Consider the following 19,170-nt stretch of genomic DNA (forward strand, 5'->3'; position numbering starts at 1 on the left):
GCTTTCCTCCATTAGTAAACTTTTTGAAAAGGTTATTTTGAACAGAATGATGGCCCACATCAACGAAAATTCAATTTTTGCCAATGAACAGTTCGGATTCCGCCATGGACATTCGACCACTCATCAACTTTTACGTGTAACAAATTTGATCCGTTCCAACAAATCTGAAGGCTATTCTACTGGTCTTGCTCTTCTAGACATAGAAAAAGCATTCGACAGTGTTTGGCATGAAGGTTTGATTGTAAAATTGAAAAACTTTAATTTTCCAACATACATTGTTAGAATAATTCAAAGTTATCTGTCAAATCGTACACTTCAGGTTAATTATCAGAACTCCAAATCTGAAAGACTTCCTGTAAGAGCTGGTGTTCCCCAAGGCAGCATTTTGGGTCCAATATTATACAATATTTTCACATCTGACTTACCTGAGCTACCTCAGGGATGTCAAAAATCTTTGTTTGCGGATGACACAGGCCTCTCCGCCAAAGGACGAAGCCTGCGTGTCATCTGTAGTCGATTGCAAAAAAGTTTGGATATTTTTTCTTCATACTTGCAAAAATGGAAGATTTCTCCTAATGCTTCCAAAACTCAACTAATAATATTCCCACATAAACCAAAAGCTCTTTATTTGAAACCTTCAAGTAGACATGTTGTCACGATGAGAGGGGTTCCAATAAATTGGTCAGATGAAGTTAAGTATCTAGGGCTCATGCTAGATAAGAATTTAACTTTCAAAAATCACATTGAGGGCATTCAAGCCAAATGTAATAAATATGTAAAATGTCTCTATCCCCTTATTAATAGAAAATCAAAACTTTGTCTTAAGAACAAGCTGTTGATATTCAAACAAATTTTCAGGCCAGCCATGTTGTATGCTGTACCAATATGGACTAGCTGTTGTAATACCAGGAAGAAAGCTCTGCAGAGAATTCAAAATAAAATTTTGAAAATGATTCTGAGGCTTCCTCCCTGGTATAGTACCAATGAGTTACATAGAATATCCAATGTTGAAACATTGGAACAAATGTCAAATACAATCATTAATAATTTCAGGCAAAAATCGTTACAATCTTCTATTGCCACGATTAATGCGTTATATGTTTAGGTTAAGTTAAGTTATTAAGTATATTAAAAACATTTTTTTTTTCTCTTATAAGCAGGTGAAATCAACTCACCTGTAAAAAAAAACTGAACTGCTACGGCAAATGAAATGTAATATGTTGTTAACAAAATGTTAATTAAATCTTAAATTTGTTTTACCAAATTAGGATGATAGTGTTGTCAAATAACACAGAACACCTAGATATAAGAAATGAATGTAATGTTTGGAATGATACTAATAAAGAAATTAAAAAAAAAAAAAAAAAAAAAAAAAAAAATTCGGAAGTGGTTGATGTTTCAGTAAGGAAATATTTCGTTTTGTCTTCTTAAAAATGGATGCCACTGCCTGCATAGTTTGCCGAACTTATGGACTCGGCATGATTGCCATTTATCACCATCCTAATGAACTGGATAAAATGTTTTTATTCACTACAGGAATCAAGGTAACAAATATTTACAATCAATTATTTCATTCGATGTTTCAGATAGATTTTCCCATACTTAGGTAAAAGATGGAGATCATCTGTGCGTTACATGCTATGACGAATTGAAGGTAGCATACCGTTTTAAACTGAAATCTGTTAAGAACAGTACCAACGAAGAGACGCTATCAGATGCAAGTGCTAGTGCAGAATACCATACATCGCATGCAGGGGAAACTTCCAAGTTGGGTTCCAACCGTGATGCCGTGGATAGAGCCACCCCAGAACCAGAAGATGAACCTGTGGAAAATGAAGTTCGTTGCGAGGTATGCCGGAAAACGTTTAAAAGTGTACGTCTCCTGCAGGGGCACATGATGGCCTATCACCAGACAGAGGAAGCTCTGGATGTTACTAAATTTTTCAGCATTCCTCTGTAGCTTACTAATGAACGTATGTGGATTTCAAATATGAAATGAGACAATAAAAACTAAACGAAGTCAATTGAAAAGATCCTGTGTTTTGATTATGCATGTTGTGATGCCTTACAATCCCATGTGCTTTGACAACAATCTAACGCTTACGAAATTAAGGTTCTTGAATTAGCTCCACTTGGGCTGTGCCATTTTGTATGAGTCTGCAAAGATTGATCGTCGCTGTTTTTTTTTATACTGACGATTGATCTGCATTATTCTAACCGTAACCACTACCTAAAGTAAACAGGATTAGGATTAAGATTTTTGAAATCTTAGCACGAAAAATATCAACAACAAAAACAGCTTAGTATGTATAAAAAGTCGCCAACGGCGAAAATGCACAGAAGACACTGTATAAAGCACAATTCGAATCCATATAAGCGATAAGACTGATACTAATTAAGTTCTGACATGTTGTCCCTCCCCCCTTTAATTTTTTTGGGCAGAACTTGGCATTTTGAGAGGGCAAGTAAAATATTAATCAAAATGAGAGCTTTCAGACTATTTTTCCCGAGCTACTTCGAGTGACTCTGAGAAGTTGGTGACTCAAAGAGCTTGTTAGATTTATTCGATAGCTTCCATGCCGCAGATAATCCGCGTACTACCTTCAATTTCTTCTCACCTTGTACCCCGGACCAGGTAATGGTAATGATGGTTGATGGACATTGTGGATAGGTGCTTGCTGACGACTTAATACGACAATAATGGCCAAGGAACAATAATGATGGAAACTTTTATCCCCAGCCCAGTCTCCACAAGGCACTCCCAGAGATACACTTTTAGGGGGAAGCCTCCATTATTTCATCCAACGATTTTTTTTTTCATTTCTCGACGGATTGAGTGATGTGTATCATTCGCGGTGGTGGGAGTTTCAATTTTCCTGAGTAGGTATCATCGCCGTCAGCTGCCGTGGCAATGCACTATGGTCCAGGAATCAGTTTTACGCGGAAAGATGCATTTTGAGCTTTAGAATGAAACATTAGACAAAAACGGTCTTCAACAAAGTTGTTTGTATTAGTTAAGCCCATTGTTTGGTTTTATTGAAAAATAGGGTGGACCACATTTTCATAGAAATTGTGTGACTAACTTTCTTATTTGTAGAAATTATATTATACACGCTTCAGCAAAGTTGTAGACCATTCAATTTCAAGCAACTTTGCCAAAAAAAGTTTTTTTGTATTTCTTAAATTGACCGATTTAGAGCTTTTTTCCTACGGTGACATAGGGTGGTCAGAACAAAACTGGTTTTCTGGCTCTAGAGTTTTCAATTCAAATTTCTCATCAAAGTAGTCTATGAAACACTTTTAGAACTTTGAAAAGTGCGTAATTTGGTGAGTGAAGGAACTCGCTATCTCCTTCCGTTTAGGAGTTATTGTTGTTTTTCTCTCAAAAACATGCCTACTTTGATTGTGAATATCTCTGATTGGGGCAAACATAAAAAATATCTTTTGACGGCGTTCGAAAGACAAAATAAAATTAAATATTATATCAAAAAATTACAGATGTGTTATTTTTGTAACTCTAATAAAACGTCTTGAAAGTCAAATATTTTTTATCACAAAAACTTTAATAACTTTTGAACTAAAATAGATATCATATATATTTTTGCATGAAAATTTGCGTTTTGTTAAGTTCTAAAAGTCGTTCATAGACGACTTTGACGAGAAAATAATGTTAAAAAAACAAGAGTCGAAAAACTTATTTTTGTTGGACCACCCTGCGATGATTAGGAAAAAATGCTCTAGATTGGTCAAATGTTGAGCTACAGAAAAACTTTTTTTGGCAAAGTTGATCAAAATTTCAAGTTCTGCCGCTTTGCCTAAGAGTATATACCAGTATTTTTGCAAATAAAAAAGTTGATTATATGATATGTGTGATATTGTGGACCACCCTAGTTTCAAATGACACAGTATGAAAGCTTACATTTTGAGAAACAATTTTGTAGAAGATCATTTTTGTCTAAAATTTCATTTTCATGCTCAAAATGCAAATTAATAAAGAAATACATACTATGAAAATCTTCAAAATAGTTTTAAAGCCCTATCTTTCTTATTCCAGATTTCTCGTCAAAGCGGTCTATGAACGACTTTTAGAACTTAACAAAACGAAAATTTTCATGCAAAAATATTGATGATATCTATTTTAGTTCAAAAGTTATTAAAGTTTTTCTGCTTAAAATCCTTTGTTTTTCAAGGCATTTTATTAGAGTTACAAAAATAACACATCTGTAATTTTTTGATATAATATACAATTTTATTTTGCCTTTTGAATGCCGTCAAAAGATATTTTTTATGTTTGCCCCAATCAGAGATATTCACAATCAAAGTAGGCATGTTTTTGAGAGAAAAACAACAATAACTCCTAAACGGAAGGAGATAGCGAGTTCCTTCACTCACCAAATTACGCACTTTTCAAAGCTCTAAAAGTGTTTCATAGACTACTTTGATGAGAAATTTGAATTGAAAACTCTAGAGCCAGAAAACTAGTTTTGTTCGGACCACCCTATGTCACTGCAGGAAAAAAGCTCTAAATCGGTCAATTTAAGAGACACAAAAAAACTTTTTTTGGCAAAGTTGCTTGGAATTGAATGGTCTATAACTTTGCTGAAGCATGTAAAATATAATTTCTACAAATAAGAAAGTTAGTTACACAATTTCTATGAAAATGTGGTCCACCCTAATTTTCAATAACACCAAACAAAGGGCTTAACTAATACAAACAACTTTGTAGAAGACCGTTTTTGTCTAATGTTTCATTCTAAAGCTCAAAATGCATCTTTCCGCGTAAAACTGATTCCTGGACCACTGTGCAATGGAAGGAAAAGTAAGCAAAAACCGCGCGTCCCTTTGACGAAGAATAAAGTAATTGTTTCTGATTGAAAATTCAACAGATTTCTTGCAGCGCACGAGGAATGATAAACGAACGGAGCGCGCGCGAAGGTATGATGATGAATGATGGGTGCAATTTTTTTTCCATGATGGACATTGGTGTTGCTAGGATTTTCTCCTGGCTCCTCTTTTTGTGTTACTGATTGCAAGTATATGCCAAAGATTTTCATCTATTTTTTAGTTGTTTTCCACCAAGACTCCCAAGAAACATTTTTATTCAAATATAATTTACACATAAACACATGCAGATTTCGAGCAAAATTTTGTTGTCGATTTTTATTATTATTTGAACTCAGCAACATGCGATAAATTTTACTGTTCACAAAGAGTTATGAATTTTGTTTTGTTATTTTTTTAGTGGAATTTTTAACGGAATGCCTGGAACAATCCTGAAGTTCTGTCTGTTCTGTCAATACCCTTCCCTCTTCCTACGCCAATGAGTATGAAAAAGATGTATCTGCCTAGGTGGATCCAATGAACAGTGGAGCAAGGAAAAAAAATCCCGCGAATGCAGGAATAGATTATCGCCTAGGTAACGGATCAGAACATGATAATGGAAAGTGTCTATATATGCGGGAGATATCATTCACTCGACGATTTTTTTTATCAGTCGCTTTCCACTCGAACTTCCCTCGCATTCGTCAATGTTTGAACGGATTTCGCAAACGAGTTCGGGATCTATTTCACATCCACCGAGGCACACATCACTCAACGACATCGGGTACGAGCTGGAAGCGTTTAAAATTTTTCGAATAATTAAATCCTCTTCCTCTTAATTTCATTTTTTAATTGTTTTAAATCACACATCGTACCTATGCGACTCTCCCTCTAAAAAACTCACTCATTTCGCACTAGGAGTGTGACAGGAGCTACAAAAAATATGCTAAAAGCGTTGAATATTCATGAGTTGGGGCAGCATTCAACACTCATCTTCACGATCGGCGGCGGCGTGGTGTGTGACACTACTCGGGGATGGAATCGAGCATAGCGCCACAACTGCCGCACGTGGGTGTCGTGAAATGGAAAATCCCTTAGGGGGGACTGTCACTGGCGTGGTTTGGTTGAGAATGTGCTATAGAGCAAAGTGAGGCGAAAGTTCGACCTAAGTGGAAAAATTATGTGCTTCCAGAAAAAAACTACAGCAGTTGGAGAGAAATAAATACCACAAAATAGACCCTCAACATGTTGGCTTAAATATTACTCATCAAACTAATGCAAAAATGTATACCCACTTTAAGTTAACAAAAGACAAGAGTTCAGAGTTGTTTTCTTACTAGTGTGCAGCTTTTCGATTTGATCATCGATTCGATCTCGATTTAATCATTAGTAAAACCAATCATTTTCAAGAGTATGACATATTCGTTGCATACTTCAAGGCGTTTAGGGCATCTCCAAAGTCATTTAATTACTATTTTTATGATTAATCATTGATTAATGGTTAATCATTCATTGGCTAATGATTAAATGCCAGAAAATATGCAATATGAAGTATGCAACAAATGGGTTGTATACTAGATAACGATGAATATTACTAGTGATTAAAGAGGAAAGGCATTTCAAAATCTATAGAATTTCGTTATAGCAAATTAGTCACAAGCCTTGATTAAATTTATGATAATCATTATATGTTATGTTATAATATAACATCTGTTTTAAATTGAGCTAGAAATCTTAAAAGGAAAGTTTCGCCTCACCTTACTCTATGGCCTGCTTTTTTATCAACATCCAGTGCGAGGATGGCCGAGGACGGTGATGAACCAGCCAGGAGAAAAAAGAATCATTTAAATCAAATGCCAGCAGGCATAACAAGGCGAAGCATATTTTCATCTCATCATGGTGGAGCGAGTTGTGGCGGTGAACGAGTTTTCCATCCGCAGTTAGTCGGCTTGGTTTGGGAATGCGTGCTGTTGACGAACGAAGAGTATCAAGCTGGAGGCTTTACTTGTGCCACACAATGCACTAGCAAATTTGCGGGGTGAGTGAGGACAGGGCCGGAGACCGGAAGTCGTAGCGAGACATTTACTGTTAATGGAAATGGGTTAGAGGCACCACCGGGTTTTTGAGGCAGGGCTGGATTCTAATAGATATTAGGCCTAGGATGATGCCGACTCTGAAGGTTGAGATATGTGTTCTACATGTACATTGACTTTTGTGGAATTTCAAAATGAAAACTAGAAATATGAAAATTATAGTTTAATTATTGAAAATTTGTTTCATTTTTCATCTCTACGACCGAAAAAAAAACGACGAACTTGAAATGAAGCTGGAAACAGCATTCATAGACTTAATATTAATACTTGAATTTGTAATTAAATGTACACTCTTAAAAATAATGGAAATAACTGTGGACGTAATTCATAGTATGACTGAATGACACATGATGTAAATGAAAAAACGACACAAAAATGTGTCCTTGAAGATGTATTGAAGAAAGAATGTAATTTTACAAGTTTTTTTTTTTTTTAGTACCATTCCAAACATTACATTCATTTCTTATATCTAGGTGTTCTGTGTTATTAGACAACACTATCATCCTAATTTGGTAAAACAAATTTAAGATTTAATTAACATTTTGTTAACAACATATTACATTCCAGTTGCCGTAGCAGTTCAGTTTTTTTACAGGTGAGTTGATTTCACCTGCTTATAAGAGAAAAAAAACGTTTTTAATATACTTAACCTAACTTAACCTAAACATATAACGCATTAATCGTGGCAATAGAAGATTGTAACGATTTTTGACTGAAATTATTTATTATTTTATTTGACATTTGTTCCAATGTTTCAACATTGGATATTCTATGTAACTCATTGGTACTATACCAGGGAAGAAGTCTCAGAATCATTTTCAAAATTTTATTTTGAATTCTCTGCAGAGCTTTCTTCCTGGTATTACAACAGCTAGTCCATATTGGTACAGCATACAACATGGTTGGCCTGAAAATTTGTTTGAATATCAAAAGCTTGTTCTTAAGACAAAGTTTTGATTTTCTATTAATAAGAGGATAGAGACATTTTACATATTTATTACATTTGGCTTGAATACCCTCAATGTGATTTTTGAAAGTTAAATTCTTATCTAGCATGAGCCCTAGATACTTAACTTCATCTGACCAATTTATTGGAACCCCTCTCATCGTGACAGCATGTCTACTTGAAGGTTTCAAATAAAGAGCTTTTGGTTTATGTGGGAATATTATTAGTTGAGTTTTGGAAGCATTAGGAGAAATCTTACATTTTTGCAAGTATGAAGAAAAAATATCCAAACTTTTTTGCAATCGACTACAGATGACACGCAGGCTTCGTCCTTTGGCGGAGAGGCCTGTGTCATCCGCAAATAAAGATTTTTGACATCCCTGAGGTAACTCAGGTAAGTCAGATGTGAAAATATTGTATAATATTGGTCCCAAAATGCTGCCTTGAGGACACCAGCTCTTACAGGAAGTCTTTCAGATCTGGAGTTTTGATAATTAACCTGAAGTGTACGATTTGACAGATAACTTTGAATTATTCTAACAATGTATGTTGGAAAATTAAAGTTTTTTAATTTTACAATCAAACCTTCATGCCAAACACTGTCGAATGCTTTTTCTATGTCTAGAAGAGCAAGACCAGTAGAATAGCCTTCAGATTTGTTGGAACGGATCAAATTTGTTACACGTAAAAGTTGATGAGTGGTCGAATGTCCATGGCGGAATCCGAACTGTTCATTGGCAAAAATTGAATTTTCGTTGATGTGGGCCATCATTCTGTTCAAAATAACCTTTACAAAAAGTTTACTGATGGAGGAAAGCAAACTGATTGGACGATAGCTAGAAGCTTCTGCAGGATTTTTGTCTGGTTTTAAAATTGGAACAACCTTGGCATTTTTCCATTTGTCAGGAAAATATGCTAATTGAAAACATTTGTTAAATATATCAACTAAAAATGATAAGCTACTTTCTGGAAGTTTCTTGATGAGGATGTAGAAAATTCCATCATCGCCAGGTGCTTTCATGTTTTTGAATTTTTTAATAATAGTTCTCACTTCTTCCAAATCAGTCTCCCAGGCATTTTCGAAAACGTTCTCTTGATTGAGAATATTTTCGAACTCCTGAGTAACTTCATTTTCAATTGGACTAGTAAGTCCTAAATTGAAATTGTGCGCACTTTCAAACTGCATAGCAAGTTTTTGAGCTTTTTCGCAATTAGTTAGTAATAATTTGTTTTCCTCTTTCAATGCCGGTATTGGCTTCTGAGGTTTTTTCAAGATTTTAGATAATTTCCAAAAGGGCTTAGAGGTCCAATTGAGAAATTTTATTTTCAAAATTTTTGTTTCTTAATTGAGCAAAACGTTTCTTGATTTCTTTCTGCAAATCCTGCCATATAATTTTCATAGCAGGATCGCGAGTGCGTTGAAATTGCCTTCTCCTCACTTTTTTAAGACGGATCAAGAGTTTAAGATCATCGTCTATAATCACGGATTCAAATTTTACTTCACATTTTGGAATTGCAATGCTCCGGGCTTCAACAATGGAATTTGTTAAAGTTTCAAGAGCATTGTCAATATCAAGTTTAGTTTCTAAAGAAATGTTAACATCAAGATTAGAGTCAACATACGTTTCATATATATTCCAGTCGGCTCGTAAATAATTGAAAGTGGAGCTGATAGGATTGATAATCGCTTCTTGGGATATTTGAAATGTAACAGGGACATGATCAGACTCAAAATCAGTATGAGTAATCAGTTGGCTACAAAGATGACTAGAGTCGGTTAAGACCAAATCAATCGTAGATGGATTTCTAGAAGAGGAAAAACATGTAGGGCTATCAGGGTATTTAATTGAGAAATATCCTGAATAGCATTCATCAAATAAAATTCTGCCGTTGGAATTACTTTGAGAATTATTCCATGACCGATGTTTGGCATTAAAGTCACCAATGACAAAAAAATTTGACTTATTGCGAGTCAATTTACGCAAGTCAGTTTGGAGCAAATTAACTTGCTGTCCAGAGCATTGAAAAGGCAAATAGGCAGCTATGAAAGTATATTTACCAAACTGTGTTTCAACAGAAACACCTAAAGTTTCAAAAACTTTAGTTTCAAATGATGAAAACACTTGATGTTTTATACGCCTATGAATGATGATTGCAACTCCCCCACATGCCCCATCAAGTCTATCATTACGATAAACAAAAAAGTTAGGATCTCTTTTGAGTTTAGATCCAGGTTTTAAATACGTTTCGGTAATAACTGCTATATGCACGTTATTAACCGTAAGAAAATAAAACAGCTCGTCCTCTTTACCATTCAGAGAACGAGCATTCCAATTTAAAATATTTAAATTATTATTTGGATCCATTAGAAAAACGTAATCCAATAACAATTTGATTTGTAAATTTTACACCTACTTGGACTGCTTCAGTTAAAGTGGTGGCTTTGAACATTGCATCAATCATTAGATTCAATTGTTCAGTTAGAAAATTAAAATCAGAGGCAGACATGTCATGTGACTTCCCATTAGAATTTCCGGTAGACGAAGAAGCGGAGTTACCTGTGGCGGTAGGGTTTTTTCCATTTGATTTGAAACAAGTAGAATTGGTACCGATTGATCGAACAGGGGAGGAGTTCGAATTTCCTGCTACGATATCGGCAAAGGATTTACCGTGGGTAGATACATTCAAAATTGAAAGATTCGAACGGCTACCCGACGGATTAAAATTAGTTTGTGAATGAGCATGATTATGATCTTCCTGATGGGTATGATTCATGATCAAGCGATCGTTAACTGAAAAATGAGCATTGTTCGATACTTCTTCTTCTTTCTGGCGTTACGTCCCTACTGGGACAGAGCCTGCTTCTCAGCTTAGTGTTCTTATGAGCACTTCCACAGTTATTAACTGAGAGCTTACCATGCCAATGACCATTTTTGCATGCGTAATATCGTGTGGCAGGTACGATGATACTCTATGCCCTGGGAAGTCGAGAAAATTTCCAACCCGAAAAGATCCTCGACCGGTGGGATTCGAACCCACGACCCTCAGCTTGGTCTTGCTGAATAGCTGCGCGTTTACCGCTACGGCTATCTGGGTTCGATACTCTACCAGGCAAATTCCGGAAACGACCGTTATCGTAACGGATATTATCCTTCATCTGCCTGGCACGAGCCTCAATGACCCTTTTGCGTGAAGGACAATTCCAAAAATTGGACTTATGGTTAGCCCCGCAATTACAGCATATGAATTTGGTGGTATCTTCCTTCACTGGACAGTCGTCCTTAGCGTGAGAAGAACCTCCGCAAATCATGCATTTAGCATCCATGCGACAATTTTTTGTACCATGACCCCACTTTTGACACCGACGGCACTGAGTGGGGTTCTGGTAATTTCCTCCAGGTTTCTGGAAATGTTCCCATGTCACACGGACATCAAACAAAGGTTTTGCTTTTTCTAAAGCTTTAATATTATTTAGTTCTTTTTTTTTAAAGTGAGCTAAATAAAATTCTTGAAAAAGCCCTTTCCGAACAATGCCAGATTGGGTTCTCTTTTTCATAATGATTACTTGGACTGGGGAAAATCCAAGTATATCATTTATTGCATTTTTAATCTCTTCAGGTGATTTATAGTCACTTGAGAGACCTTTCAAGACAACTTTGAACAAACGTTCAGTTTTGTCGTCATAAGTAAAAAATTTGTGCTTCTTCTCTTCAAGATGTTTGAGAAGAAGTTCACGATCTTTAAGAGTTTCCGGCAAAACGCGACAGTCTCCTTTCTTTGCGATTTGGAAGGAAACCTTGATTCCCCTAATGGAGTTCAAGATCTCCTGCCTAAATCCCCCAAATTCGGAACAACTGACCACGATAGGCGGCACTCTTTGCTTCCTCACTTGAATCAAAGAGCCTGGGCTAGAGGCTGCTTCGATTTGTTGTTCGGAAAATTTGTCTAGAGCATCGAACTGATTGCTCATTTCGATACAATTATTCATTTCACCCTTGGAAGAAAGTTCGCATTCCGGGGAAACGTCCCATCTTCCATTCTTGCCACGTGTAGTGACAGTTTTAAAACCCACTTTTTTGGAAGGAAGTAGTGAATTCAGAGATTCACCCTTCCTTTTGTTTGTTGTTGATACCATGTTTAGTTAATAAACGAAAGAAGACGTGACCTTCGAGAGGTTTTTTCCCAAGACGGTGTCCAAGAAGGATTACCACCGCTAGCTTTCGCCAACGGGTCCAACGAAAAATCGAAGGCACGGGTCCAAACAAGGATCGTAAAGGGATCAATAGTAGAAATAATAGTACTGAAAAGTACTGTTTTAGTAGCACTGAAAAGTACCGTTTTTAATTTTAGCACTGAAAAGTACTGTTTTTGTAGCACTGAAAAGTACTGCTTTATTGCTTTAGGTAGTTTTTAAGAAAACTTCCAAGAGCAGAGAGAATTCGTGTGAAGGTACGATGCGCACTGAATTTTACACGTTAATGGACATGAAAACGATGGTACTACGAACGGCATTTCCCGAATCAGACGCTAAGGTATTTGAAATATGACATAAATTTACGTCATTCGGCTTGCTTCTTTTATGTGCATCCAAAAGACGTAAAACCACATGATTTTTTTTCGGAGTGTGTAGATTCAAATTAAAACGGAATAAATTATTTGATGTATAATATATATATTTGGGCTTCGTGGCCTTGCGGTTAGCGGCGTCAGTCGTTTAGGCGTATCGTGCCACGAAGCGTGGGTTCGATTCCCACTCTAGTCGGTGGAAACTTTTCGTCAAACGAAAAATTCAACACTGGACTACTGGGTTTTCCGTGTTGTCCGTTGCCTAATGTTTGTGATTTGTTCAGTCTGTGCAGCCTTTGGCTGAAGACGGTGTAAATTGTCTTTTTACTTAACATGATAGAATTCCCTTGTTTGCATTATATTGAAACGTCCAACAAAATATTTTTGCCAACAACGGTATTTTTTACCCATTTTGTAAAACATTCGACACTTCTACAATGGGTAAAAAATACTCATCCATTGACAGAAACTGCTTTTACTCGCTAAAGAGTAAACCATGTTTACTCAATAAATGTGGAGAGGCACTTCTAGCGGAATGAAGCGGGTGAATTTTTACCCATTTTTGACCCTTCATACAGAAGACTGACTGCTCAAAACAACAGTACAATCTTGATCAAATCCAGTGGCGTAGCTAGAGTTTTGGGGGCCCGGTGCGGAGGTAGATTTGAGGGCCCCTCAAATAGAGGTTTACAAAAAATGCTTTACCGAACTTAAATAGAAAACTTTCATTATTTGGAAGGAAATGTAGGCTTCGTAGCAGTGTGGTTAAGGGCTTCAGTCGTTCAGACCTGAGAGAGACTCGCGAAGAGGAAAAATATTAACGTCATATGCAGCCCAGATTCCCCTCTCACGAAACGTCAAATGCAGCCCACCGTTTTTATGGCTGAAAAAGTGAAAAGTATTGTGTTCAAAGTAAACTGTTATTAAAAACCTCAGTCGGCGGAGCAGTTTTTTCCAAAGTTGCTGATAAATCTAAGCAGAAGATTAATTACTTCTAATGTCTGCTACGTTTGCTGGCATGAAATTTCACTCAAACGGCTATTTATGATTCGAAGTGATGCAAACTCAATCATTTTTTGCTGAGAGGCTCATGTGAGGATTTGAACAGCATGCGCATAATTGGTATAAACACAAAGTGGAATAAGAAAAAACTCAGCAATCACAGAAAAAGAAGACCGTCTTCGCGAGTCTCGTCTCAGGTTCAGACGTATGGGCTACTAGGTGTTCCGTGTTGTCGGTTGCCTAATGTTCGTGATTGTTCAGTCTGTGCAGCCTTTGGCTGAAGACGGTGTAAATTGTCTTTTAAATTTTGTGATGACCTTTTACATCATTTTCTGCTGTTAAGAATACACAAATACGAAGAGCCAGAATTTTCGCCAGGAAGCAATTTCTGTATTGCGGAATAAAGAAAAAGGAAAATGAATGAAGCAATTGCTTCAGAAGTTTCTATATGTTTCTGTTTAAAAGGATTTTTAAAGGTATTCTTTGATAACTTTCTGTGTGTTGTACGGTAGTTACTAGTATACTTACAGTTATTCTAAGCCGAACTATTTGAAAAAATCATGGAACAATTCATATGCAAATATCTGGTAAAATAGCCTGACAAATTCCCGAAATTCTAGTTTTGTGCAAATCACTGACAAATTCATTGTTGTGGTTTTTGATGCAGATCTAGATAACATGTTTGATTAAATTATTGATGTAATTTAATGAGGAATTCCCATAGGTATTCTTAAAAAATGGAACATGAAATACAGAGATTCTACTGAAGTGAAAATATTTTCCTGGAACGGAATTTCTTAAATTCTTGGATTTTTTTAGACACTCTTTGTAAAACAAGTTTTAGAAGAAATCTTGCAAGAATATTTAAAAGGAATCATGAAACAATAGTTAAAATCGCTAAGAAGTTTCTGGAAAAAATACTGCTCTTATCACTTGAACAACTTATTATGATAATTGACGAATCTAAGACGGGCTTCCTGAGAAAAATAAGGACGAAAAATAAAAATAAGGAAAATTTAAAACAGATTTCCAATGATCTTATGAATTATCGCAAACAAGAATAAATAATCTGAAAGTAAATCTCAAAGGATATATTTGAAATAAGTAAAATTATTCGTGGAAGAATCCCCAGAGTTATTGGTGAAGAAATATTCGAGAAAACCACGGGATTTCTTGGCCAAGGGTACGCCAAGAAATAACTTCAGTGGTTTACAGGGGAAAATGTTCAGAGCAGGGACGAAAATACTCAATCTACCCTCGCCTACATTGATACTTGCTGGGTAGAATCTTCGTTGATTTTTATTTGTTTTTATCCTCGCCTTGACAACACAACAAAGATTGGCAAAGCGCTTGCCGCAAGATTGTCAGTTTCCTTTTACCCTGCTGATACTCAACCGCTTTATGATCATCGGAAGCAAAAAATGATATTCATTCTGGACAGGTTGACTTTTTTACATTCCGCTTCGGGAAGTTGTAATTTTTGCACAAAGCACAGTAAAGACGCGTCAACATCATCGATTCCGTGCATCGGATCGTTCATTACCCGTAAAGCAGCATATTTTTTAATTAGTATGAACCTCAATGATAATCAATTTTCTAAAACTGATACTCTTCTGCTTCTGATGATCAAAAACACCAGCGACGTACGGGCATCGTTGTTTGTTTTTTCATCTACTTTTGTGCCATCTTCATTGGTGCAATCATACTGGTGGTGGTGCGGTTACTTTGATGGTGGCATAAATGTCGGTGAATTGAGTATAGTGAGCATGATTTTTTTCGTCCCTGGTTCAGAGATCTCCTTAGTGGGTCTTTTGGTTGAAACATTGATGAATGATTCCTGTAGAAATTGTTGAAGAATCCTTGAAATTTTCGGGTTGAAATTTCCGACACCTCTGTAAAAATACCCTAAGAATTGACGTCCATATACGAACGCTAGCTGGCCAGCTATGTTATAGTGGTTTTACATCCGAAGCAATTATTTCAGAAACTAATAAAAATATCGTTGTGGCATTGCTCAGAATGTTTTGTAAAGTTTTTACACGAAAGCGTTGGAAAAACAACTGGATTTGTTGCTAATGACGATTCTGAAGAAATTCAGTTAGAATTGCATGCAAAAATTCTTGAAAGCCAATCAGTGTGGTGGAATCCCTGGATACGCTTAGTTAAAAAACGTTGATAAAATCCATGTCATGATTTACTATAAATTACCAGCAGAAATTAAAGAAATATCCTGTAGATATATTTAAGGTAAAAAGGGCGAAAATATTGGATTATTTTTGGTGGGTATTTTTGGATGAATAAAATAAAAATCTGAAACAATTTAGATTAACAATAAGTTGCATGGAGGAACCATTGGGGAATAATCATTAAAATACTTGCTTAACCAATATCTACAAATCATTCATACACGTAATAGCAGAAACGCTGGAGTAATAGCTTTACAGATAACTACTGAATTTATCTCTAGATGTTTGATGATATAAGGCTGATATAATTTTTTTTTTCATGTCACCACGTCCCTCAAAAATGCGAAGATTATGAAAGAGAGAAAAAATATTATCGTTCACTAACCCTATCAGGGTATTAACGCATTCCAAGTCAAAGAACCCCAAGGAAAATCTAAAAGCATAAAGAACGTAACGTTGCTTTTTTGTCATTGTTCAAAAGAAAAAAAAAATGAAAATGTATTCTCAACTTTTTTGTATTTTATTTGCTTGTACCGTAATCCGGGGGCAAATTGATCACTTTTTCACAACTTTTTGACATGATTTGCTTTGGAATTAAAAAATTGACAATTTTTTTTCGGTAAAATCAGTACTTCATTGATCTCTATCAGTTTATGTAATCGATTTTTTATGCAATAAAATTTAACGTTTCATAAAATTAGTTTAATATTCAAAATTGAAAATGACTCATTGGGGCGAAATCGATCATTTATAATAAAGCAAATTTTAGTATGTAAAATTTCCCTACCATCTAAATTTAGGTCTCCTGAATCTGAAAATGATGTCAAAATTCTTACAACTCATGTATATCATCATTTTATTGCAAAATTAAACTTTGTAAATCTGCTTACAAAACAAATATTTGTACAGGCCCCCAAAACAGTTTGGGCCAAAATCTACGATCCTGCGGGGCCCCTCGGCTCACCCCAAAATTAGGCCTAAAGTAAATAAGTGTTAATCAAGAGGCCCCTCCTTCAAAACTCATAATTGCCATGCTCACTTTCTCTTTGGAATCATACTAATTGTCACACTACTATTTTGGGCCCCCTGGGAGCTCGGGGCCCGGTGCGGACCGCACACACCGCAGCCCCCTAACTATGCTACTGATCAAATCGCTTTTCAGATTATTTTAGTGCTATAGGAAAATGTCTTCCTACAATAGATGGTACCGTAATCCGGGGTAACATTGATCAGTTTTTAGAATATTTCTTAAATATTTCACCCAAAAATGTAAATGTTGTGAGTTTTATATTTTTAAAACAAGTACTGCCACCCATAGCTCGTGACTATATACTGTATTTTGTTATTTGGAAGATTTAAGCATGTTTATTAAAATGTTTTAGGTGATTTTTTCATTTAGCTGATATGGGGTAACATTGATCATCCATGTAAACAACGTTCGGTAATATTAAAAATGTCGTTACTTACTAAAATAATGGCCCCTGAAGCCGAATATGGTGTTCAAACGCTTACATCTTATTTACTTTTTGAATCATTCTAATATTAAAAACACATCCAACAGCGAAATACGCCTAAAGGTAGGCAATTTCCTAAGGGAATTCTACATTCTTAACAGTAATTCGTTAATGTTGCCTAATTGAACATACTTATAAAAGTTTTGACAGCGGAATCATTTTTGGCTATGCCATTTTTAGTGAGAACCGCATTTTCCTTGCTCATATCGCTTGCAGAACTTATGTGAGACATAAATCTTCGGTAGTGTCATCCTTAACCATTGAAACCATTGTTTCGCAAACTTGACAAATTTACGCATAAAGTTAACGCAATTTTTGCAAAAATCTTAGTTTTCAATAGCACATAAATATAAGAAAGAGAAGCAAGATTCATGCTTTGGAAATGTTTCATCAATAAATGATGATACCAACTTATTACGAGATGAGTCATTCCGATCAATGTTACCCCGCTGATCAATGATACCCCGGATTACGGTAATACCAAATCATCAACGTCACACTATGTACCGTTTTGACTCATATTCCGAACACTTAAGGCCAACAGTGACTTCAAATGCATCTGATTGGCATAAATTGGCTGATATTTGTGTAAATTTTAATTTCTTTGCAAAGCCTAACTGTTAGCTGTTGGGTGGACCAATAATAATGTTGATTTAATTAGTTTTAGTATTGTTTTTTTCGTAAAAGTATGGAACAACATTTTGATTCAAATGCCGAACACTGTGCTTTTTCTGTCTCATATTCCGAACACCTTGATTCAAATTCCGAACAGCACGAATAAATCGTATTCAAATGAATAATTTCGCAAATAAATTTATCTGAGCTTGTTCTACTGGTCTCAAACTCGAGAGTCATCACTACCCCCGAGGTGAAAATTATATTGGAAAGGTTAAAATTGAATTGCAATTGACTGCCATTTACTTGTTATTTGGTGATATATTTCAGCGAAACATTTCAACCAAATCGCCATACAAAAACCGAGTGTTCGGAATATGAGTCTGTTCGGAATTTGAGACAAAACGGTAGTTCCAAAGGCATCTTGTCCTGTAAATGGAGCACAATGCAGCGTTCGTATCTACGGTCATAATGATTTTAGGCTTCGGAAATAATTCAAAACGAAATCGCCTGCCGTGAAATTGTCACATAATATGAAGCTTCCTTTTTTTCAATTTCTCAGGTATTATCTGCTTTCATCTTGATATTATTTTTTCTCTTACTGATCATTTATGAAACAATAAATAGAAAGATTCTTGGAAGTCCAAATAGCTTATCTGAAAAGAACCCATCTTTGCTCGTACGCAAATATCATCCCTTTCTCAAAAACCTTGAGTCAACAAAGAACGCACGAAAAAACGAACATTCAAAAAGCCGATCACTTCATAAATGCAATGAAACGTTGCAACTTTTCTACTAAATTAAACTCATCCAATGTGCTCCACAAAGGCCTCCGAATGCAACCGTCCAACAGGCAGTGGAGGCACTTCATGCCACGTGGCACTTTACGACCACGTATACGACGCAGATCGCGCGAATTGGTTTTTGTTGTTGATTTTCTTTTACGCCGGAATCAGCCAGCGAAGCGACCACAGGGGCGGTTTGCCTATAAACAAATAAATTGGTAGGTTGATGACAGGAAGCAACGCACAAAAAAGGAAAACGTGCCAAACCGACGAAAATCGCCATCACTCGGTGAACTGTGAATAATTTTCCACCCAGGCTCTCAACGACGAGAACAGCGAAGGTTGTTTTTCGGTTTTGGTCCATCACCAACAATCACGGTGGACCTTGGGAAAAAGATGGTGCAGGAGACAGGGCTATAGTCAATTAATCTTTATGCAGCTGAGGTAGCATGAGCAGTAAGGATCCGATGGGTAATTTAAATCAATTAAAAAATGATTAATGACCCGTCATGTTTTGGGTTTCAACCCTCAAAGTACAATAAGAAAATATATGAAATTTTGTTCTTAAGATATCCACTGTTGGTTTCTTAATCCGAGGGCAAATTTATCTATTCTTCAAAATATTCAGATGTTCCTTGGGGG

General features: G+C 36.0%; 1 protein-coding gene across 1 annotated transcript; it reads left to right on the forward strand.

Annotated features, from left to right (window-relative positions):
• The first annotated feature begins 1,385 nt into the window (after positions 1-1,385).
• Positions 1,386-2,031, forward strand: LOC110679010. Its single transcript, XM_021852873.1, has 2 exons — positions 1,386-1,544; positions 1,607-2,031. Exons 1-2 carry the CDS (start codon positions 1,434-1,436, stop codon positions 1,958-1,960), a joined length of 465 nt encoding a protein of 154 aa, XP_021708565.1. The 5' UTR covers positions 1,386-1,433; the 3' UTR covers positions 1,961-2,031.
• The last annotated feature ends 17,139 nt before the right edge of the window (positions 2,032-19,170 follow it).

This window comes from Aedes aegypti, chromosome 3, assembly GCF_002204515.2.
Source record: "Aedes aegypti strain LVP_AGWG chromosome 3, AaegL5.0 Primary Assembly, whole genome shotgun sequence".
Lineage (NCBI taxonomy): Eukaryota > Metazoa > Arthropoda > Insecta > Diptera > Culicidae > Aedes > Aedes aegypti.